General features: G+C 42.6%; 1 protein-coding gene across 2 annotated transcripts; it reads right to left on the bottom strand.

The window, feature by feature from the left end:
* Nucleotides 1-866: 866 nt before the first annotated feature.
* Nucleotides 867-22,548, bottom strand: TMIE (transmembrane inner ear). 2 transcript variants are annotated; one of them, XM_087915858.1, is made up of 4 exons: nt 22,228-22,548; nt 18,444-18,561; nt 14,739-14,888; nt 867-2,593 (listed from the first exon to the last, which is right to left on the bottom strand). In XM_087915858.1, exons 1-4 carry the CDS (start codon nt 22,327-22,329, stop codon nt 2,253-2,255), a joined length of 711 nt encoding a protein of 236 aa, XP_087771984.1. In that variant the 5' UTR covers nt 22,330-22,548; the 3' UTR covers nt 867-2,252. The 2 variants fall into 2 exon arrangements, with proteins under 2 accessions (XP_087771984.1, XP_087771985.1); XM_087915859.1 differs by lacking the exon at nt 867-2,593 and adding an exon at nt 10,638-10,939.
* Nucleotides 22,549-23,320: the final 772 nt, after the last annotated feature.

Genomic DNA, 23,320 nt, shown 5'->3' on the forward strand with positions numbered 1-23,320 from the left:
CAAAGGCAACAGGGAAGTCGGACTCACTTAACAACCACGTTCCTAAGTTCACCCCTGCACGGATTCAGTTAACAAGGAACATCTTAAAATGGGGAAAAGCTGGCTTAAAATATGTCTCGCTTAGCAACATAATTTTTGGGCTCTGTTTTGGTCGTTAAGATGAGCACTATGAGTGATTCTCTGCCATCCCCTTCACTAAAGATGTAGGGTCTCGTCTTCAAATCGAGCCGTCCTTTTTTTCCCCTTCTGCCCTTCAAGCACTAGGTGCGAATCCAGCCAAGAGCTTAATTGTGCCTTTGATCACCACAGAGGTTGCTGAGTGGTACAACTCAAGATGATTTTGGCACCCACTGATGAGTGACGCAACACCTGTTTATCTCGGCGTGCAGGCCTCCAAAATGCGATCTTAGATGATCCCACACACAATTTTCCCAGGGACAAACAACATGCCTATTCATCGTCAAGTCAAGAAAATTATATTTTAAAATGGTTCTCGTCTCCAGGGGAACGGAGAAGTTTCTTTCCGGAATAGGGCATTAAGTTTTCTAAATTAAATATACAGGTAGCGAGAAATCTGGAAAGTTCCCTTCTGTTCAGAATGGATAGGCCTCTACTGGATCCTCTGATTCATTAATAAACTCTGCAAATTCAAAATTTGCCCATTTTTTTTCATAATGCACCTGTAATTCAGAAAAGGGACATTAAAAAAATATTAAGCCTAGAAATATGTTGTATTGAGTAACAAGAGAGAAGGAGGGGAAGATATTTGTAAGAAATAGAAAAAAATACGGACAACGGGAGAAAGTCAATTTATGGATGTTTCTTTAAAAAAGTAATAATTGGAAAGCAATCAAAGTACAACAAAATAAATCAATTTAAACATAGACCACAAAATAAATCAATTTAAACATAGACCAAAGTGAACTCAATATTGCACCAAAAAAAAAAAAAAAATCACAGAAAGGAAAGGTCTAAATTCAAGGTGTTGAGCTTTAAAAAGACCAAAGAAGCAGATCTCAGAAGGGGTCTTACAGGTCATCTAGTCCAACCCCTTGTTCCCAGGACCCCGGAACACTGCAACAGTCATAAATCTGAGTCTGTTTCCAAGTGTCTGAATTCTGACCGCATGGGAATGCTGCAATGGTCATAAGTGTGAAACATGGTCCTATGTCTCTTTTTTTTTCAGTGCCATTGTAACTTCAAATGGTCATTAATTAAATTAACTGTTGTAAGTTTAGGACTGCCTGTATTTGAATCTGAAAAAAAAAATCTGATTTTAGGTTTTGATGCTTAGAATAATTTCGCTGTTCTAGATTTTATAGCTTGAAATAAATTATGACATTTCTTTTATTAGTTTATCAAAGAAATGTAAAGCCAAAAATTGAGGCTGTAATATTTTTTTTTTGCGTGTTTTTGCACTGGAAAAAAAAAAATCAGAAATCACTTCCAATTTTTTTTCTTTCTTTTTGACTTCTTTCTCCCTTTTTCTTCTTCTCTCTAACTTTCTCAATTTTTATATGTATTTGACCTTATGTTATAAACTTTAATAATTCCCGCCCCCCCAAATGAAAACTTTCCTTTGAAACCATTGCTTGGAGCACAGATAACCCATCTTGCTTCAGATGCTAAAATGCTAAACGGCCTTCTGTACGTACCTAGAGGCATTCTTTCTGTAGAAAGGATTTGATTTTCTGAGCGTTGCAATAAACTGGACCATCCTAATGATCTTGAGCAAATTAGGACTTCAAAGCATAATTATACATTATTAACCCTCATTAACCATCTGCCTTTTGAGCAGATGTTTCCAAAATCCACTGGAAAAAAAAGTATCTGAATTTATTTTTATTTGCTACCTGCTGGGTCCCGCTAAGTGCAACTTTTCCTAGTGTTTGCATGCAAGCGTGTGCTTGGACATATCATCGGGATAACGTTTATTTCCCCCATATATTACTTTTTTCCAAAACAATTAGGATTTTTAAGGATTAGATTATTGCACTGGACAGTTGCTAAAAACAGCAATCCTTCTTTCCCTAAATATTCTTAATTGAGTTCACAATTATTCCTTTTTTTGTGTGTGTGTGCAATAGGACAAAAGAGATTGCCAACACTGATTTCAAGGTCCTTGTTCAAGTTTCTAGTCTCAAGGTTAAGATTTATTTTTATCGATCAGGATTTTTTTTATTTTTTAAAATGAGTCCAAAGCGATGCAAACTCCCAGTTTGTTTTTTTTTGCAATTTTCTCTCATCTTCGCTCACTTTTTCCGGGATGAATGTTTAAGATTTCCAGCTGTTTTTGTGCGTGCCCTGGAATTGCCTCTGCGTTCCTCTTTGCCGCTATTCTTTTCTACTTTTTCTTTCTTCCTCTTCTCTGATTTTGTCTCATTCCCTTCTTTCTTGCATTGCTTTTGCTTCGTTCCCTCTTTCCCGTCCTTCTCAGGTGTTTCCTTTTCTTCTTTTTCCTCTTGCTGTTTCTTCTTTTCTTTCTTTCCCTCTTTCGATTTTTCTTTCTTCTTCTGGGCATCCACTTTGCCCGATACGGTGGGCACTTCTTCTTCTTGTTCTTCTTCTTCCTCTGCCTTCACTTCGCTCAGACCTGGGACGGGAGGGGAGAAAAGGAAAGAGAAAGAGAGGGGAGAAGATAGAAACAAAACATGCCATTAATAACAAGAATGGGATCCCTGGTGCTTTCTGGGCTGGGTGGTTTTCTTGCAGACGTTTCATGACCCAACTGGGTAACATCATCAGTGCTAGAAGGAAGTGGGGCTCATGAAATGTCTACAATCCCCCCGCCCTTCTAGCACTAATGATGTACCCTAGTTGGGTCATGAAACGTCTGCTAGAAAACCACCCAGCTCAGAGAGCACCAAGGACTGCAGAGTCCTCCTCCTTTCCACAATCTCCCACTCCCTTCTAGCACTGATGATGTTCCCTACTTGGGTCATGAGATGTTGCAAGAAAAAAATGAGCCTCACAGTTTACGTTAAATGTTTCCTTGGTTTTTTTTTTTCATTTTGCGCAAAAAGTTCCTAATTCACTTGATTAAGCTGGGTGGTGATAGAAATTGAATAAAATAAACTAATAAAATACAGTTAACCTCAACTTACAACCATCGATTTAGTGACCAAAGCTACAACGGCACCGAAAAAACTGACTTATGACCCTTTTTCACACTTACGATCGTTGCAGCATCTCCCCCTTGGTCATGTGATCAAAATTCAGACACTTGGCACCTGACTCGTATTTATGACGGTCACAGTGTCTCATGGGGTTACATGATCCCCTTTTGCGACCTTCTGAAAAGCCAGCTCAAATCCCATATTCACTTAACAACCGTGTTACTAACTTAATAACCGGAGCAATTCACTTAACAGCTTGAGAAGAAAGGTCGTAAAATGGGGCAAAATTCATTTAACAACGGTATCGCTTAATAACAGAAGTTTTGGGCTTAGTGATGGTCGTAAGTCGAGGACTCCCTGTATCTACTGCCTATAAATTGGACCAGGTAATGTGGCAGGGAGGAAATCACTTAATTTTTAGCTGGCTGTTAATCTGGGGATTGCAAAACTCTCTTTAAAAACATTTTCTGAAGATCAGATTCATTTGCCAATTAAATGTGCAAAAAACTGTTTTGGCAAAAAAATTAACTTTACTGCAGGGAGTTATAAGACATCCTTCCGTAAAGATACATTTAGCCAATAGCCATATTTCACTTATACTCACAATATTTATTCTAATGGATTACCCATGGCTATATAAATGTCATCCGTACATTAAATAGAGATTATTTTAAAAAGCCTCTGCTAGCAGAAATATTTAAAAAAGCACCAGGAGCCACGAAAGATCCTTTCATGGGGATAAATTTAATTGATAGCTGTAGATTTTCTTCATTTGTAATGTTTATTCTAACTGATTACTGTATGAATGTCATATAGGCCATCCTTGATTTATGACCAAATCGGGACAAGAATTTCCCACGCTGCACCTGATTTCATGAGCTAGCTTTGCCATGGTTATTAAGTCCATCACTGCAGTTGTTAAGTGAATCATGCAGTTGTTAAATAAGTCCAACTCCCCCCATGGGCTTTGCTTGTCAAAGGTCTTTAAAAGCGGATCATGTGACCCCGGACACTGCAACCGTCATAAATACGAGACAGTTGCCCAGCATCGAATTTTGATCACATAATTGCGGGCATACTGCCATAGTTGTAAGTGGGAAAATTGATTGCAAGTCACCATTTTCAGGGCCGTTGTAACTTTGAATGGTCACTAAATGAATGATCAAAGGTCTCTACTATGGTAGCAGAAATATGAAATAAAAAGAGAGAAGGTAAAAATAGAATGAGAAGAAGGAAGGAAGGAAGGAAGGATGGAAGGATGGATAGAAGAAGGAAGGAAGGATGGATAGAAGGAAGGAAGGAAGGAAGGAAGGAAGGAAGGAAGATGAGAAAGAAAGATGGAAGGAAGATGAGAAGCAAGGATAGAAGAAAGAAGGAAAGGAAGGAAGGAAGATAAGAAGGAAGAAGCAAGGATAGAAGAAGGAAGGAGGAAGGAAGATAAGAAGGAAGAGGAGGACTGATAGAAGAAGGAAGAAAAGAAGGAAGGAAGAAAAAGATTATTTGCTCTTAGATTAACTGGAGCAAATCTGGATGGAAAACAACTGAAGCAGAGAAGGAAAGTCCGAAAAAAGTGACTTATGTTTTTACTTATGTTTCATACTTATGACCACTGCAGCATTCCCTACAGTCACATGATCAAAATTTGGGCACTTGGCAACTGGCATGGATGTATGACAGTTGTATTTCCTTCTCATCACGCTTTGCATCCTTTTGACATGGAAGATCCCCGGGGTGAAGCCGGATTCACTTAAGCACCACATGATTCACTTAACAACAGGGATTTGCTTAACAACTGTGTCAAGAAAACTCATAAAATAGGGCAAAACTCACTTAAGGAGCATCTCCCTTAGCAATGGATATCTGGGACTCAGTTATGGTCATAAGTCAAGGACTTCCTATGTATTTGAATGCCCAAATAAAATATCTTTGTATTTGGTTCTTATTTTATTTTTGGAAATTTAGGTTCCATATTTTTATTTTGTGCAACCAAGAAGAAGAAGACCAAAGGAAGATCTTTTTTTTAAAAAAAAAAGGCAAACCCGTGGCATAGTTATTATTATATAAGTAGTCCACAATTTACAACAGTTCATTTAGTGATTGTTCAAAGTTACCCCGTGACTGAAAATAGTGACTTATGACCGTTTTTCACACTTAACAACCATTGCAGTCTCCCCATGGTCAGGTGATGAGAAGTCAGGTGCTTGGCAACCGACTTGTATTTACGACGGTTGCATTGTGGGTGTGATCCCTTTTTACGACCTTTTTACGAGCAAAGTCAATGGGAAAAGCCTGGTTAACTTAACAACCATATTACGGGCACCAGCTGCAGTGGTTTACTTAACAACTCTGGTAAGAAAGGTCATAAAATGGGGTGAAATTCACATAACTACTGCCTCACCTACAGCAGCAGAAATTTTGGGCTCGGTTACGGTCATAAGTCGAGGACTCCACGTGTAGGTATGCACAATCAAAACAAAATCGCTCAACTATAACATTTGTGGCACCAAGATGGATTCTGGATAAAATATGATTGGGCAACGTATCTTGCTCTTTCGTTCTGCTTGCTGTATATCGATCAGCTAAAATAAAATGTACAGAAAGTTTATTTAACCTGCCTGGAAGATTGATTAACACTGTAATTCATTCAACTTTAGATTATGTGATTAAACTTTCATTTTTTATTAATCCGATAGGTTTAAGAGATGAAGATTTTATAATAGGGTTTTTCTTTTATAAACTCATCATGTTTTGATCCTGTACTATGGTGTTTTTTAGTTTGCCAATTTTTAAAAAGGTGTGGACTTCAATTCCCAGAATCCCTCAGCCATGAGGCATGGACTTCAACTCCCAGAATCCCTCAGCCAAGATGCATGGACTACAACTCCCAGAATCCCTCAGCCATTATGTATGGACTTCAACTCCCAGAATCCCTCAGCCACGATGTATGGACTTCAACTCCCAGAATCCCTCAGCCATGATGTATGGACTTCAACTCCCAGAATCCCTCAGCCAAGATTCGTGAACTTCAACTTCCAGGATTCCTCAGCCACGATGCGTGAACTTTAACTCCGAGAATCCCTCAGCCATGATGCTTGAACGGCTCCGAGAATCCCTCAGCCATGATGCTTGAACTTCAACTCCCAGAATCCCTCAGCCATGATGCATGGACTTCAACTCCCAGAATCCCTCAGCCGTGATGCATGGACTTCAACTCCCAGAATCCCTCAGCCACGATGCGTGAACTTCAACTCCCAGAATCCCTCAGCCATGATGCATGAATTTCGACTCCCTGAATTCCCCAGTAAGCATGCATGAACTTCAATTCCCAGGATTCTTCAGCCATGATGCTGGCTGAGGAATTCTGGGAGTTGAAGTCCACACCTCTTAAAGCTGCCAACTTTTCAGAAACACCAATTTAAAGGCTAGCCTGCTGGAAAACAGAGTTGCATTAGGATGAAACCTATCTCCCCCAAAATTTCACTGAAGATTTTAAGGTATATCATGTCTCTTTTAGGGGCTCACCTGCAAATCGGGGGACCCAGGAAAGGCAATGGGTGGTTTAAAACTCCCGTTCCCCCATTTTTGCAAAACTTGCTGCCTCCCTCCAGGACATGTTTTATAAGATATTCTGGCTTTCTGTATTTCATCACCTGGAGATGTTTTTCTGTCTCTTAATTACAAGCTTGCCAGATGTTTGTCTGGAACGCCACGTCGCTTCTTGTTGGACCCAAACCAAGATTTGTTGGCAAGGGGAACTGAAAACAGCTTGTTTCCTGCCACACGTGAGGTGGAGTTATAAATTCTGAGAGGCAGCCTGAACCGGCGAGCCGTTCTCTAGCAAGAGACTGAGCGGAGCAGAGAATTGCCAAGTTGGGAGGGACCCCCAAACATCATCTAGTCCACCCCCGCAACGCGGGAACATCACTTCAGCCATCCTCAAGACCGTTCGGACTCTTCTTTCAAACCCCTCCAAAGTTTTGAAGGAGCTTTTAATGACCAGAGTCCCATAGCAGAGGACTTCTGATTTCTAATTCTCAAATTGAAATGTCCCTTGAGATCATCTAGTCCAACCCCCCGCTCATTAAAGGAACCCTTTGTAGGGCAGAGGGACGGTGTAAAAACCCAATAAATAAAATAAATATCCATGATAAAGGATTATCTGGGCTGTACCAAACCCAGGTCTGTCATAATGGTCTTCCTAGGTAGTCCTCATTTTACGACCAGTGGCTTAGCAACTGTTTCACAGATGGATTTCCTCTGAGTAACTTATGACCTTTCTAAAACAATTTAAGATGGCCAGGCCGGAAAAATAGATTCGCTTAATAACCAAAGCACTCAAGAACTGCTTCAAATCTGGTCACAACATGACTCGATATACAACCGCAATGACCGCAATACCAGGTTCAATTCCAGTCGTAAGTCAAGGACTTCCTGTGTCTCAATTATTTCTTGCCAATGCTGCTTTTATGCCACTTGCGTTGTGATGACTCCAAGCTGATGACTCTTAAACTTTCCGTTGCTAAGTGAGACAGCTGTCAAGTGAATTTTGCTCCATTTTACGACATTTCTTGCCATAGTTGTTAGGTGAATCACTGCTATTGTTAACTTAGTCACACAGTCGCTAAGTGAATCAGGCTTCCCCATTGTCTTTCATATCAGAAGCTTGCAAAAAAGGATCACATGTCCTCTGCAGCCGTCATAAGTACGAGTCAGTTGACACGGCGTCTGATCATTCTGATCTTGTGACCACAGGGATGCTGTAACAGTTGTTAAGTGTGAAAAATGTTCATATCTCGCTTTTTTTCAGTGCCATCGTAACTTCGAGCAACCACTAAACAAATAGTCGTAAGTGAAGGACTACTTGTGGTTGAAATAATGTAAATTCTTACCAGTTCTTCCCTTCTCTCTCTCTCCCTCTCCTCCTTCCTTTTCTCTCCCTTTTTGCCACTTAACAGTTTTGCTAGTCACTGATGTTTAATAAGTAATATCCATTTCCCCATTAAAAATTATTTTATTAAATATTAATGTTGTAATAAGATTAATAATTTGCAATAGATTCATAATAAATAATGCATTTTTTTTCTAGCTGAACCAAGGATGGGGATGGTTGCTCGTTTCAAATTCAGGGCTAACTGGCTAAGCAAACTCGATCCTCAACTTATGACCGTAATGGAGTCTGGGATTTCCATTTTGAGTCATAAGTCGAGGCATTCCGTGACCCAGCAAATACAATTTTATGACATTTTTGGCAATGGTCATTAAGTGAATACGGTAGTAGTTAAGCACATCGATGCATTCTGTTTATTTTTTAAAAAGGAAAAATAAATAAAAAATAAATAAATAGAAAAAATAAATAATGAAAAAATGAATAAAAATTAATAAAAAATGTGGTACATGATCGACTGTATGCTGGCCTGAAAGCTAAGCCGATTACCAAGCACCTAACATTGGTGTCTATTTGTAGGTAAAGCTGCCCCACAGGAAACAAGGAGTTTCACTTAACGACCGCCGTAAAACAGGCCGGAAAATATTCTTGTCATGATTTACAACCATAATGACTAAATACTTTTTCTAAGAATGCCGCTATTTTGCTAATGTAGATCAGAGAGGAGCCTATGGATTGCTTGGCTGCTGACGCCATCTTGACTTTTTTGACCTCCTTGTAGGCAATGCCCTCCGGTTCCAAACCAGACTTATTTTCCATTTCATGCATCCTTTTAATATTCATTTGTTTTTCTTGTCTTTGCAGATCCAACCTCTCTGCGCTTAGTCCTCAACTCACAGCCACAACTGAGCCCAAAATTTCCATTGCTAAGCAAGACAGTTGTTAAGTGAGTTTTGCCGCATTTTACAAACTTCCTTGCCACAGCTGTTAAGTGAATCCCTGCAGTTGTTAAGTCAGTCACATGGTTGTTAAGCGAATCTGACTTCCCCGTGGACTTTGCTTGTCAGAAGGTCGCAAAAGTGGATCACGTGACCCCGGGAGCACTGTGACCATCGCAAATAAGGGTCAGTTATCAAGCGTCTTTTTATCATATGACCATGGGGATGCTGTCGTTAAGTGTGAAAAAACATGTCACCTTTTTCAGTGCTATTGTAACATCAAACGGTCACTAAACGAATTGTTGTAAATCAAGCACTGCCTGTATTTCCTTTATCCAAAGCAGAATTTAACCGGCACAAAACTAAATTTTCCATTCTTGCATTGCTCAGCGTCCTGTATCTCTTTGGCTTTATTTAATTTGCTAATTAAGCAAATCACCCAAAAGCCCTCCTTAATTTCGGGATGTAGAGGGATCCAGAGATCTGTTGGCTCATGCCAACCCTCGATTTTGGCTTTCTTAAAGTTTCCATCTCTCCCAAAATCAATTGGCGGATAAAAAGACGGAAGCTTTTAATGCCTAATTTTCTTTCCTGTTTTCTTTCCTGTTTCATTCCCAATTCCCCTTTCTTCACCTCCATCTGTGTTAACTGCGTTTCCAACACAAACCAACATTGGCCAGCTTTGCAGCTGAGCCTTCGCACATCTGCATCTTTCTGATGGTGATCAAGCTTTTGCAAACACCAGCAGGGTTTTTTTATTATTATTATTAAATCTGGCTGAAATTAGGCCTTTTTATTCGATGTTAACTGCATTTTTGATCCAATTCCCCTTACCAGAGGATTTAATTTTGCAGTAAACAAACTACAACTTAAAAAATAAAAAATAAACAAACCAACATTTTGGGGAGGAAGGAATTTTTTTTCTCCACCCCTACAATCTTCAGCCTCCTTCCACGATCTTGGAAGAGGATTTTTGGTGGGCATACATGCAGATTTATGTAAATCAAGCAGAATTGTTTGTGCAGGCAGCCTGAGGCACCGCAAAGGATTATGGGAGTCTAGGCGGAAGTCACCCAGAAGGCAGAGGGTGTGTGTGTGTGTGTGTGTGTGTGTGTGTGTGTGTGTGTGAGAGAGAGAGAGAGAGAGAGAGAGCATTTCACTCAGGGCTGGTCAAAAAAGTCAAAATGGCAGCCCCCAACAGTACAATGGACTGCACACTTTTTAATAAATGTGAAAATTTGGAATATTTTGAGCACCTGCTGCTGATTTCTGCTTCCTCCATGAAACTAAACTAAAAGGCAAGGAGAAGTTGCTTGAAATCTGATTTTTTGGGACCCCACCCTCACAAAGCCGCAGGAACGATGCAAGCAGTCCTCAACCTACGACCAGTTGATGAGCTTCAGGTTTAAGGTAGTCCTTGACTTACGACCATTGGTTTAGCAGTGGTTCTAATTTGCAACAGCACTGAGAAAAAATGATTTTTTTTCTTCACACTTATGAGGCTGTTGCAGCATCCCTGCGATCACGTGATGAGAATTCGGAGGCTTGGCAACTGGCTCGTACTTAGGACGGTCGCAGTGTCCCGGGAGTCACGTGATTCCCTCTTTTTTTTTTTTGCCGAAGAGCCAAGTCGGGGGAAAGCCGGATTCGTTTAACGACCGTGTTCCTTATAACTAAATAACTGCAGGTCCCTGAGGGTTTCGACGGCAAGAAGTTGAGGAAGCGGCCTGTTGGGAGCGGGTCGGGTTGCAGGAAGAGTCGGAGGCGGCAGGTGGGGCTTTCGGGGCGAAAGTTGGGGAGAAGCGACGCGGCCGGAGGAAAGAAACAGCAAGAGAGACCCTGAACGAAGAACAGCGCTGAAGAGGAGGACGGAAAGCGGGCGGCGGTCGCCCTCTAGTGGCCATCGCCTGCGACTTCCTCTTCCTCCTGGACGGCCGGCAGGGAGGCGATGGGTCGCGCTTCCAGCTGCCCCGAAAGAGTCGGGAGGCTTTCGGTGGAGCCTGGAAGAGGCAGAGAAGCAGGAGAATGAAGGACAGGGAAGGAAGGGAGGGAGGGAAAAAGGAGAGGAGGGGAAAAGGAGAGAGGGAGGGAGGAAGAAAGGACTGAAAGGGAGGGAAGGGAAGAAGGGAGGGAGGGAGAAAAAAGGAGAGAAAGGTTCAAAGAAAGAGGGAGGAATGGTGAATGGGAGAGAGAGGAGAGAGGGAGGAAGGAGAGAGAGAAAGGGAGGAAGGACCATGAAAGAGAAGGATGGAAGGAAGGAAGGAGGGAGGGAGGAGGGAGGAGAGAGGGAGAGAGGGAGGAAGGAGAGAAAGGAGGAAGGACCATGAAAGAGAAGGATGGAAGGAAGGAAGGAAGGAAGGATGAAAAGAAGTGAGGAAGGAAGGATGAAAGGAAGGGAGGGAGAGAGAGAAAGGGAGGAAGGACCATGAAAGAGAAGGATGGAAGGAAGGATGGAAGGAAGGGAGAGAGGGAGGAGAGAGGGAGAGAGGGAGGAAGGAGAGAAAGGGAGGAAGGACCATGAAAGAGAAGGATGGAAGGAAGGATGGAAGGAAGGGAGGGAGGGAGGAGAGAGAAAGGGAGGAAGGACCATGAAAGAGAAGGATGCGGTAGCAGGACTTAAAATTAATAGGAAGAAAACAAAACTAATGACTAAAAATTTAACAGAAGAACAGAAAAAAGATTTAGAAGAAGTCATGGGAATACAGGTAACAAAGAAAGTTAAATATTTAGGAATATGGCTAACACCACATTGTAAGACACTTAAAGAGAATAATTAGGACAAATCGTTGCAACAAGTAAAGAAAGATCTAGAATCATGGGGTAGGCTGCAACTTTCACTATTGCGCAGGATTGCTTCTTTCAAAATGAATATCCTACCAAAATGTTTATACTTATTTCAGACGATTCCAATCAAACTACACAGAAAGTGTTTTGAAGAAGTTAACAAAATAACTGTTAAATTTATTTGGCAAGCAAAAACATCTAGAATAAATTTAAAAGCATTGCAGGATTTGAAGAGCAGGGGAGGATTGGCAATTCCAAATTGGGAATTATATTATAAGGCAGCCTCTCTAGTTTGGTTAAAAAATTGGGTGAATTTAATCAATAAAAGAACGCTGTTGTTAGAAGGCCACGATTTGCAAAGAGGGTGGCGTGCCTTTTTTATGGGAGGTAGGGAAAGTCAATCAGACATTTAATTAGAGATTCACTATTAACCAATTGGAAAAGAATACGGAAAAAACACTATCTAAAAGTACCGATTTGGTTATCGACAATGGAGGCGATGATTCATCCAAACAATCTGGACATTATACCAAAATGATGAAATATAAAGATTTATTGGATGCAGAAGGAAATTTGAAAACGCGACAAGAATTGCAAGAGCAGGGATTTAAAATAGATCAGTGGGTATATCTCCAAATTCACAGTAGATACAAACAGGATAGAAAAGAATTCGGAATTAACAATAAACTCCAGCAACTAGACAAAATTTTACTTGGATCAGACAAGAAAAATATAACTAAATATTACCACTATCTATTAGAAGTAGAGTTAGAAGAAGAGACAGGTAAAGGGAATATGATAGCCTGGAGTAGGAACGTAGGACGGAGTATCACATTAATAGAATGGGAAAAGATCTGGAGTAGAAACAATAAGATCACCAGATCGGCAGCATGTAAAGAAAACGCTTATAAAATGTTTTACAGACGGCACCTCCCTCCCTCGGGATTAGCGAAGATGCGCCCCAACTCGAGCCCGAAATGTTGGAAATGTAAAAGAAAAGATGGAACCTTTTTTCATATGTGGTGGTCTTGTAAAGGAACCCAAAAATTCTGGCAGAGAATTAGAAAATGGCTAGAAGATACAACAAAAGAACAGACTGAGTATAAACCAGAGTCCTTCCTGTTAGGGATTTTCGATAAACAGCTACCTAAAAAAGTGAAGTACGTAACAATACACATATTAACAGCGGCCAGACTAGCGTTTGCGCAATGTTGGAAACTACCCCACATACCTACAGAGCAGATGATCATCCAAAAAATCTCAGAGTGCGCAGAAATGGGCAAACTAACTCTAGCCTTAAAAAAATAAAGATTCTTCAATGTATTTTAACAATTGGAATTGCTGGTATAAATGGTTAGATCAAAGATAGGCGTTATATCGTAAGGTAAAAAAGAGGAGGACAAATCTATATGAGTGATATATAAACATATGTATGGATGACAGGTGCGTATATGGCATAAGTCAAGAAGAGAAAAGATCTTACAAACTGTTGAAAATGAGAATGTTTTTAAGTGTTCGTTTTTCCTTTCTTTTTCTTTTTTTCTCCTTTCTTTTTCCTTTTCCTTTTTCTCTTTCTTTTCTTTTTTTTCGCTCTTCTATTTGTGTATGTGTTGTTGATTTGTTTTTAATTGTAAAATCAATAAAATTTGTTTAAAAAAAAGAAAGAGAAGGATGGAAGGAAGGATGGAAGGAAGGAAGGAAGGAAGGAAGGGAGGGAGGAGAGAGGGAGGAAGGAGAGAGAGAAAGGGAGGAAGGACCATGAAAAGAAGGAAGGAAGGAAGGATGGAAGGGAGGGTGGGAGGGATAGAGGAGAGAGGGCGGAAGGAGAGAGGGCGAGAGGGAGGAAGGAGAGAAAGGGAGGAAGGTCCATGAAAGAGAAGGATGGAAGGAAGGAAGGATGGACGGGAGGGAGGGAGGGAGGGAGGAAGGAGAGAAAGGGAGGAAGGACCATGAAAGAGAAGGATGGAAGGAAGGATGGAAGGAGGAAGGAAGGAAGGGAGGGAGGGAGGGAGGGAGGGAGGAGAGAGAGAAAGGGAGGAAGGTCCATGAAAGAGAAGGATGGAAGGAAGGAAGGAAAGAAGGAAGGAAGGAAGGATGGAAGGGAGGGTGGGAGGGAGGGAGGGAGGGATAGAGGAGAGAGGGCGGAAGGAGAGAGAGAGAGGAAGGACAATGAAAGAGAAGGAACGATGGAAGGATGGAAGGATGGAAGGGAGGGAGGGAGGAAGGACCATGAAAGAGAAGGATGGAAGGAAGGATGGAAGGGAGGAAGGAAGGGAGGGAGGGAGGGAGGAGAGAGGGCGGAAGGAGAGAGGGCGAGAGGGAGGAAGGAGAGAGAGAGAAAGGGAGGAAGGTCCATGAAAGAGAAGGATGGAAGGAAGGAAGGAAGGGAGGGAGGGAGGAAGAGAGGAGAGAGGGCAAAAGGAGGGAGGGAGAGAGGGAGGAAGAAGAGAGAGAGAAAGGGAGGAAGGACCATGAAAGAGAAGGATGGAAGGAAGGAAGGAAGGATGGAAGGAAGGAAGGAAGGATGGAAGGAAGGAAGGAAGGAAGGAAGGAAGGAAGGAAAACTACCAATAGTTCTGGTCACTTCCTTGAGCCAGTGAACACCTGCAGGTCACCTGTGAGTCTGGCCATTGCAACAGACAGATGTGTCACTCAGCCTTTTAATGGGGGGGGCGTTAGGAACACAGCTGGCTGCAGTTCCTTTCAGTACAAGTCATCCTTGACTTACGACCACAACCGAGGATAGAATGTCCCACTGCTAAGCAAGACAGTTGTTAAGCGAGTTCCACCTAGTTTGACAACCTTTATGCCATGGTTGTTAAACAAATCGCCGCATTTCTGACAAGTCTACGGGCCCAGCTGGATTTGCTTAATGACCAAGCGCCCTCATTCACTTGCTTAGCAATAAAAATTCTGCTCCCCCTTGTGGTCGTAAGTTGAGGCCTCTGTCTACCTGATGCCCCAAATTTCCGCCTTCCTCTCCAACAACCCCAGAGGAAAAACGGGGTTCCTCACCTCCTGGGATCTCCGTCAGTTCGTTGAGGGGGGGCACACTGTCCAGTTTGTCTGCATACATCTTGGCCGCCTGCCTCCTGGCGTAGCGGGCCTCAATCTCCTTCTTGGTCCTCGGGATGCGACATTTGAAGATGCAGCAGAGGGTGATGACTGAAAATGGAGAGGAAAGAAGGGAGGGAATTGGCTTGAGAGAAAGAAAGGAGAGGCTTAGCCAGGGGATCTTCCCCCCACCTCCCGCCATGGGAGAATGGGCCCCACACACACACACATTTGGGGCTCCCCCGAAGGAAAGACCACTGGGTTAAATTTTTAAAAATTGTAATTGAATGCTGAAAAGCAAGGAAAAATATGAATTTGTAGAATGGAGAAGAAGTGGGAAATAAAAATGAAATGAAAGAAGGAGAGAGGGGGAAAGAGGGAGAAGAGAAAGGAGGCAGGGAGGATAGGAGAGAAGGGGAAGGGAAAAGACAGAAAGAAAAAAGGAAGAAGAAGAAGAAAGGAAGGAAGGAAAAAGAAAAAAGGAAGAAAAAAGGAAGCAGGAACAGAGGGAAAAAAGGAAAAAGAGACGAGACAAGGAGAAGAAAGAAGGAAGGAAGGAAGGAAGGAAGAGAAAGAAATAAGGAAGAAGAAGAGAGAAAAAGAAAGGAGAAGAATGGAAGGAAGGAAAACGTTATAAGTTGAGGACTACTTATACCGTGATTTATGACGGTGTAAGTGGCCCTAACTCACTTCATAATTAGATGGACAGCATATTAAATTTAAAAAAAATATTTAAGCTAATTTAAGCTAAATTAAATTTAAAAGTTCCTTCACCCTAACTTGGCATGGTTGCTAAAGGAATGGCTGTAAGTTGAGGACTCCCCCCCCCGTCTAGGGAACCTCGACTCACAGTCCTCAGTGCTCGGCCTGACTCTTGTTCTCCCTTAAGATCGCAAAGCCCTTTCGATGCGTTGCCGAGAAAGATTCGCTGGGAAAGTCAAATAGGACACAGGGAGCCAGACAATTCACGCGCCAATTGGCAAGGTCAGAACATTTTGAGTAACTCTGCCGTCCGGCGTGCTCGGAGCACATTCCCTGCGCCATGCTCGTGAAATTAAATCTGCCTAAAATATATATATATATATATATATATAAAAAGTAGACTCCTTAAAAAGCTTGTTTTCTCTTTCTGGCAGTTTTTTCGGTGGGTCTGTTTTCACTGTCAGCCACGGGAAAATTCTGGCCGCGTTTCCCGCGATGATGCTTATTTAATGGTGCAAATATTTCCTTCCCTGTCTGAGAACATTTTCTCCCCAGCTTTTTTCTTCCAATGCCAGCAGGAAGCCTGCAGACCTGGAAAACAGCCCGCGCCAGGTGGAATCAATGGGGCGTGCGGTGGAACAGTGGCCATTTGCTTAATTCCCGGGGATAGAAGCGAGTTCGAGTCCTGTCAACCGTGCCGCCATTCATTATGACTCTTAAAAACCCCATCCAGATTCTCTGCTCCAGGCAGCAGTTCAACCTGAAGAGCTATGGAGGCAGCTCCTGACAGCGCACGGTTGGCTTTGCACAGTCCTTGACTTATAACTGTTTGTTCAGCTACTGTACAAAGTTACAGCGGCATTGAAAACTGTGAATTATGTGACCGTTTTTCACACTTATAACTGTTGCAACATTCCTGATCAGAAATCAGAGGCTTGGCAACCGGAATGTACAGGTAATCCTCGACTTACGACCACAACTGAGCCCCATATTTCTGTCACTGAACCAGACCTTTGTTAAGTGAGTTTTCATGAGCTTTCTTGCCACCGTTGTTAAGTGAATTGCTGCAGTTTTTAAGTTAGGAACACGGTTGTTAAGCGAATCCGGCTTCCCCGTTGACTTTGCTTGTCAGAAGGTCGCAAAAGGGGATTACGTGACCTCGGGACACTGTGACCGTCATAAGTATGAGTCAGTTGCCAATCTTCTGAATTTTGAGCCCATGACCCTGGGGATGCTGCAGCGGTTGTAAGTGTGAAAAATAGTCCTAAGTCGCTTTTTTTTTTTTATTGCCATTGTAACCTTGAATGGACACTAAACAAACTGCTGTAAGCTGAGGACTTTTACAGGCTAGTCCAAGATCTAGAAACATTGAATGCTAAGATCTTGGGAATCTTCTGGTCCAACTTGGCCCAGGATTGGAAGACTTGACTATCTCAACTAAAGATGGACCTCAAGAAACAATCTTTCCCGTTGCTTCATAGCTTTTGCCAACAAGAGATCCCAACTTATGTTAGATCTCCGTCTACCAAGCTTCCGTGGTTGGGTCTCCTCCAACCCTTGGACAGCCTAGAGAAGGGATCCACCGGGGTCATCCTCCCTCTTCAAGAGTTGGACCCCTAGCATGTGCCCTTCCTCTAAGTCCTTCCTAACCACCTGTTGGATCCTCATTGTCTTCTCCACAATTCATTTAACGACTGTTGAAAGTTACAGTGGCACTGAAAAAAGGTAACTTAAGGCCAGTGCTGGTATTCTACTGGTTCGGCCCAGTTCAAGCGAACCGGTAGTGAAGAATGCTACTGTTTGGCCAGACTGGTAGTAAAAATAAACAGCTACCGGCTTGGCCAAACCGGTATTTTTTTTTCTTCCTCCCAATGATCAGCTGTTCCAATGATCAGCTGGGCTGGGATCCCCCTCGCTATCTTACTGCTTCACCCAGGAGGCCTCCCCGAGGCCCAGGAGGCAAAGGGACATGCAGGGGTGGGGCTGCGCCCTCCAACCCACTCCATTTTTTGCCTTCTGCGCCTCAGGGAGTCCTCCTGGGTGTAGGAGTAAGACAGGGAGGGGGATCCCAGCCCAGCTGATCATTGGAACAGCTGATCATTGGGAAGGAGAAGAAGGAGAAGAAGGAGAAGGAGAAGGAGAAGGAGAAGAAGAAGAAGAAGAAGAAGAAGAAGAAGAAGAAGAAGAAGAAGAAGAAGAAGAAGAAGAAGAAGAAGAAGAAGAAGAAGAAGAAGTAGTAGTAGTAGTAGTAGTAGTGGTGGACTATGGGGTGTTTGGTGCTCTGAACTAGATTATTTTTCACAGATTTTTTTAGGTAACATTATCAGGGCTAGGAGGAGGAGGAGGAGGAGGAGGAATAGAAGAAGAAAGAAGAAGAAATGAGGAGGAGGAGGAGGAAGGAGGAGGAGGAGAAGGAGGAGGAAGAGAGAAGAAGAAGAAGAAGAAGAAGAAGAAGAAGAAGAAGAAGAAGAAGAAGAAGAAGAAGAAGAAGAAGAAGAAGAAGAAGAAGAAGAAGAACAACAACAACAACAACAACAACAACAACAACAAGCCATGCCCAGCCAGTCACATGGCCACTCCCACCTAGCAACACCCACAGAACCGGTAGTAAACATATTTGCATCCCACCCCTGCTTAGGACCATTTTTCACACTTATGACCATTGCAACATCCCTAAGGAAGAGAAAGCGAGAAAGAGAAGAGAGGAACTGGTAAGAATTTATATTATTTCAACGACAGGTAGTCCTCGACTTACGACCATTCCTTCAGGGGCCACTCAAAGTTGCGACGACACTGAAAAAAGTGACTTCGGACCTCTTTTCACGCTTATGACTCTTGTAGCAAGGCAGACACAACTGTACAATGACAATTCTCCGCTACCATTTTTACATTTTTGATCCCCGATAAAACCAGTACTCGAGAGGGTGGAAATTAAAAAAAAAAGAAAAAAGGAACGGCACTTACTAACACTCAGCACAAAAATGGCAAAAATTCCAACCACTTGCCAAAGTCGCAAACCCCAAATCACCACAGTTTCCGATGTGACGGGATCCGGTTTCTTTTTCGGTGGCTCGGTGGTCGCCTAGGGAAACATGAAAGAGGTGAAAGAAAGGAGGTTGAAGGCAGAGGGGATTCTGGGAATTGGCCGCCATCTTGGCTTAAGCAGCCATAACAGACCCAGAGCCTTGTGGGAAAGAATAAGTTGGCAATTCTTAGCCAACTTTGACTTTTCTTAATTGCAAAAGTCTCGTGATGCAGCTATTTGAAAACTAATTTTAAGCGTAATTTTAAGTGTGAAGAATGATCATCACTCACATTTTTCAGTGCCGCTGTAACTTTGAACCTGTCACTAAATGAACTGTTGTAAGTCGAGAACCACCTGTGTTTAATTGATCTTTAAAAAAACCCTTTATATCTTTTCCTCCTAATCCCTTTCGCCACAAAAGGGAGTGACGGAGGGTGGAATAGTCACACTGAACTGTGTGCAAAATTCATAGGGGAAAGAGAACACACAACCCTTCGACACACTCCTGCACACATACACAAAGCTTGCTGTCTGCCTGGAACGCTCTGTTTATGATTTATTTCCAGGGCATTGTGTTCCTTGTCGATCCGTCTCCAATTTCAGGATGTAATCTGGCCTTTGTTGAGATGCGGCGTTGCGTAAATTTATCGCCACTAAAAAAAAAAGGACTAGAATGCTAGATTGTGGTGTCTAACACACAAACACAAACGCAGACACCCCCCCTCCTACCATGCAAAATTGCATGCACAATGGAGCCACTTAATGACACAACACTTACCACACTAGAACGTCCCTTTCCAAAAGCCAGGCGGTCATTCAATGAGTTGTGCCTGATTTTTATTTATTTTTATTTATTTTTTACTTTTTTGGCCAACGGTTGATTGGCGAATTCCTGCAGTTGTTAAGTGAATCACATGGTCATTAAATGAATCCTGCTTCCCACATTGATTCTGCTTGTCTGGAGCCAGCTGGGAACATCGCAAATCCCAGAATGCTGCAATGGTTGTAAATATATTCCGGTAACCTTTAAAAATCACGTTTGCGTGGATATGTTGTGATGTTTGTAAGTGTGAGGACTGATCAAGTCAAGCCAGCTTCCAACAAGTCAATGCTGGATTTGTTCATCAACTGCATAATTTGGTGAACTTCTGCGATTCGCTTAACATCCGTGGCATAAAAAATCAGGTGTGACTCATCCTGTTTAGCAATAGAAATTCTGGCCCCTAATTCTTTTTTAGATTAAAAGTTGTGGTCATAAGATGAGGACTACCTGAATTACAACTTAACTGTCTACCCCAATCTGATTACAACCTAGATCTGTTTTCTTAGCGGTAAAATTCAGAGCCCCTTATTCCCAGGAAAACCTTACTTCCTTGCTCTGAAGCCCATTATACATATTTTCTCCAAAATAAACTTATTTTCAGTGGAATTAATCTCGGTTTTAGGATAAGAACTGTGGCTTGAGGACTAGAATTTCTACTTTTTGCTTGGAAGAAACAAAATTTTAATTGTGGGATCTGACAATTAGAACCATTTATGATTCTAAGAATATTCTGTATTACAGAATATTCCTCTAATTTTACAGCAAGAGGTTTCATGTGCTTTTCATTTGCACAGTACAGAAATAAGTCAGACATTATTCTTTTTCTATTTTTTTCTTTATTTTTTTATCTCTTCCGCTCTCCTAATTTTGCTCTTTTCCTGATCTCGTCTTCTCCTAATTCTTTTTTCTGTTTCTATTTTATTTTTGTTGACTCTTAAAGTCTTTCTAAAATATAAGACCAGAGATTCTGAAACATTTGCAAACAGAGGAGAATAAATATAGTTAGTGAGTTTTTTTCTCTGTATTTTAAATCTGGAATAGAAATTGCTGATGAAACAACAGAGGGATAAAAATAATTCCCTTGGGTTCATGGGGCCCCTTGCAAACCTTAAATTAAATAAATATTCAGGCCCCAGAGCCACAGTGCTGAAAGTCTAAACCATCCAGAATTTCCTGAAAATCTCTCTCTCTCTTTTAAAGATTTAAAGTACATTTTTCTTGGAGACTTCCTGCAACTTATCGGATACTCAATTAAATACCTTTCGTTGTTTCTTAGGAATTTTCCCTTTTGTTTGCAAAATTCTTGGGTAAACTTAGTTCAAATAAAACCCCCGACCAGTGAATTTCTTTTATGACGGACCACTGTTAAAACTGGTTGATTGGATTTCAGACTGATGGAAAAATTCAGATTTTTGCAATGCAAAACTAAATACAGGTAGTCCTCGACTTACAACCACAATTGAGTCTAAATGAGACAGTTGTTAAGTGAATTTTGCCCCGTTTGGCAACCTTTCTTGCCACCGATGTTCAATGAATCAGTTGCTAAGTGAATCCCTGCAGTTGTTAAGTGAGTCACAGGTCGTTAAGTGAATTTGGCTTCCCTGTTGACTTTGCTAGTCAGAAGGTCACAAAAGGGGATGACGTAACCGCGAGACACTGCGACCGTCATAAATATGGGTCAGTTGCCAAGCTTCTGAATTTTGATCACATGACCATGGGGAAGCTGGAACAGTCGTAAGTGTGAAAAACAGTCATAAGTCCCTTTTTTCAGTACTGTTGTAACTTCAAAAGTTCATTTAAGTGATTAAATGAATCATTGTAAGTCGAGGGCTACTTGTATTTAGGGAGTCTTAAGCTGCAGCCTAGTTCATCTCATTGCTAATTTTATTTATTTAAAACATTTATATAACCTGCCTCATCTTTCAATCAACTCTTGGTGTCACCCTATCAAAAAAATAAAAGATAATCAGATGAAACCACTGAGACTCAAACAACAAAAACATTAAAAAACAAGAATGGCACCACTAGCTTCTTTGAATATCAGATCTGAGTTGACAAAATGTGATGACCAGTAGGTGGCGGGCAAAAGATCTCCATCCCTCCCCAATTCTCTGCTGGCATCTAGTGGTCATCCAGATCTCTGCAACCTAGATTTGACAATCCTGCCCTGAGCTTCTTTGCTGTTAGATTAGGACTCCAGAGAATTTGGCACAACAATATTCTTGGATTTAGGGGTCCTTGGGGAACACTGGACTTGGTGGCTTTCTTGCAGACGTTTCATGACCTAACTAGGTAATGTCATCACTGCTAGAAGGGAGGGAAATTTGTAGAGAGGAGGAGGAGGAGGAGGAGGAGAAGAACTGTGGAGTCCTTGCTGCTTTCTGAGCCTGGTAGTTTCAGCAATCAACAGACACATAGAGATCAACCACATTTACACACCGTTCGAAAAGAGACCAGAAAAAAAGTAAGAAAGAAACAATCAGATCACAGCACATCCTGTCCAGCACCAGACAACAGTCAATCAGAGAGCAATACCCTAATCAAAGTACTACCAAGGAGAAAGCCACACCTTGGCCAACACTGGCAGGCCAAGCTACTGTATGTAAAAGAGGGACCGACCACCACCTCCACCCCTTCCAGCACTGATGACGTTCCCTAGTTCGGTTACGAAACGCCTGCAAGAAAACCCCCAAACCTCAAGAGATCACCAAGGACCCTGCCGTTCATTCCTGAGCTACAAATATTATTTTCTGTTTTTAGATCCACCCCTGATCCTTGGCCGATCCCGGATGAGGGTCTCTCCACTCAGGGACCCACCCATCCATTTCTCCCCAGTCTCCCATCCCAATCCCTTCTCCCCCCCTCCCAAATCTTCCTCCCACCCCCCTCCTCTTCCTCACCTGAATTAGCTGGCTCCAGGCAGTGCTGGAGTAACATAGCAGGATGGAAGGCGACCCCCCAAATGGACAGAGGGGGCTTCGGGTGTTCGGGTCCCAGGCCATCTCCCTTCGGTGGCTCAGCGCGGTGCAAACCGGAGCTTGTTTCGGCTGGAGGAGCGATAGCTTCTCCCCGCCACCCGCCTTTGTCCCTGTCCTGTCACTGCCCAGGCAGGGCCGTTAATTAATTCATTAGCCCAGGTTAGCTTACAGTCAGCCTTTCTCGACTGAACCAGGGAGCCAGGAGGCTGCAAATATCTTTTTGTCTACGGTTCTTGCTCAGGGCAGGGCATTTTCCCCCGGGAGGAGATGTGATTCGGTTAGTCCAGGCCTTGCATTCATTCTTTCTTTCTTTTTCCAAAGGAAGGCAGCATCTGGACGTGGGTTGGGCAGCCCCTGTATCGTAGCTGCGGGTTTTCAGTCTTGGGGTGCCAGGCGGTCACCACCGGTCAAGCGGGGACTGGGATAAGATTGGGAAAGGGGATCGGGCCATTCAGCTGCCTGGGTTGCTTCTCGGAGGAAAAAGGAGGAGGAAGGAAGGAAATGAGGGAGGGAGGGAGGGGGAAAGGAAGGAGAAAGGGAGGGAGGAGAGAAAGAGAAAGGAGGAAGAAAGGAAGGAAATGAGAGAGGGGAGAAAGGAAGGAGAAAGGGGGGAGGGAGGAATGAAGAAGGGAAGAAGGAAGGGAGGAGAGAAAGAGAAAGGAGGAAGAAAGGAAGAAATGAGAGAGGGAGGGAGAAAGGAAGAAGAAAGGAAGGGGGAGAGAAAAAGGTAGGAAGGAGGACAGAAGGAAATGAGGGAGGGAAGGAGGGGGAAAGGAAGGAGAAAGGGAGGGAGGAATGAAGAAGGGAAGAAGGAAGGGAGGAGAGAAAGAGAAAGGAAGAAAGGAAGAAATGAGAGATGGAGGGAGAAAGGAAGGAGAAAGGGAGAGGGTAATGAAGAAGGGAAGAAGGAAGGGAGAGAGAGAGAAAGGAGGAAGAAAGGAAGAAATGAGAGAGGGAAGGAGAAAGGGAGGGAGGGAGGAATGAAGAAGGGAAGAAGGAAGGGAGGAGAGAAAGA

Source organism: Pseudonaja textilis, chromosome Z, assembly GCF_049901715.1.
Source record: "Pseudonaja textilis isolate UNSWEBS1 chromosome Z, rPseTex1.2, whole genome shotgun sequence".
In the NCBI taxonomy this organism is placed as follows: Eukaryota; Metazoa; Chordata; class Lepidosauria; order Squamata; family Elapidae; genus Pseudonaja; species Pseudonaja textilis.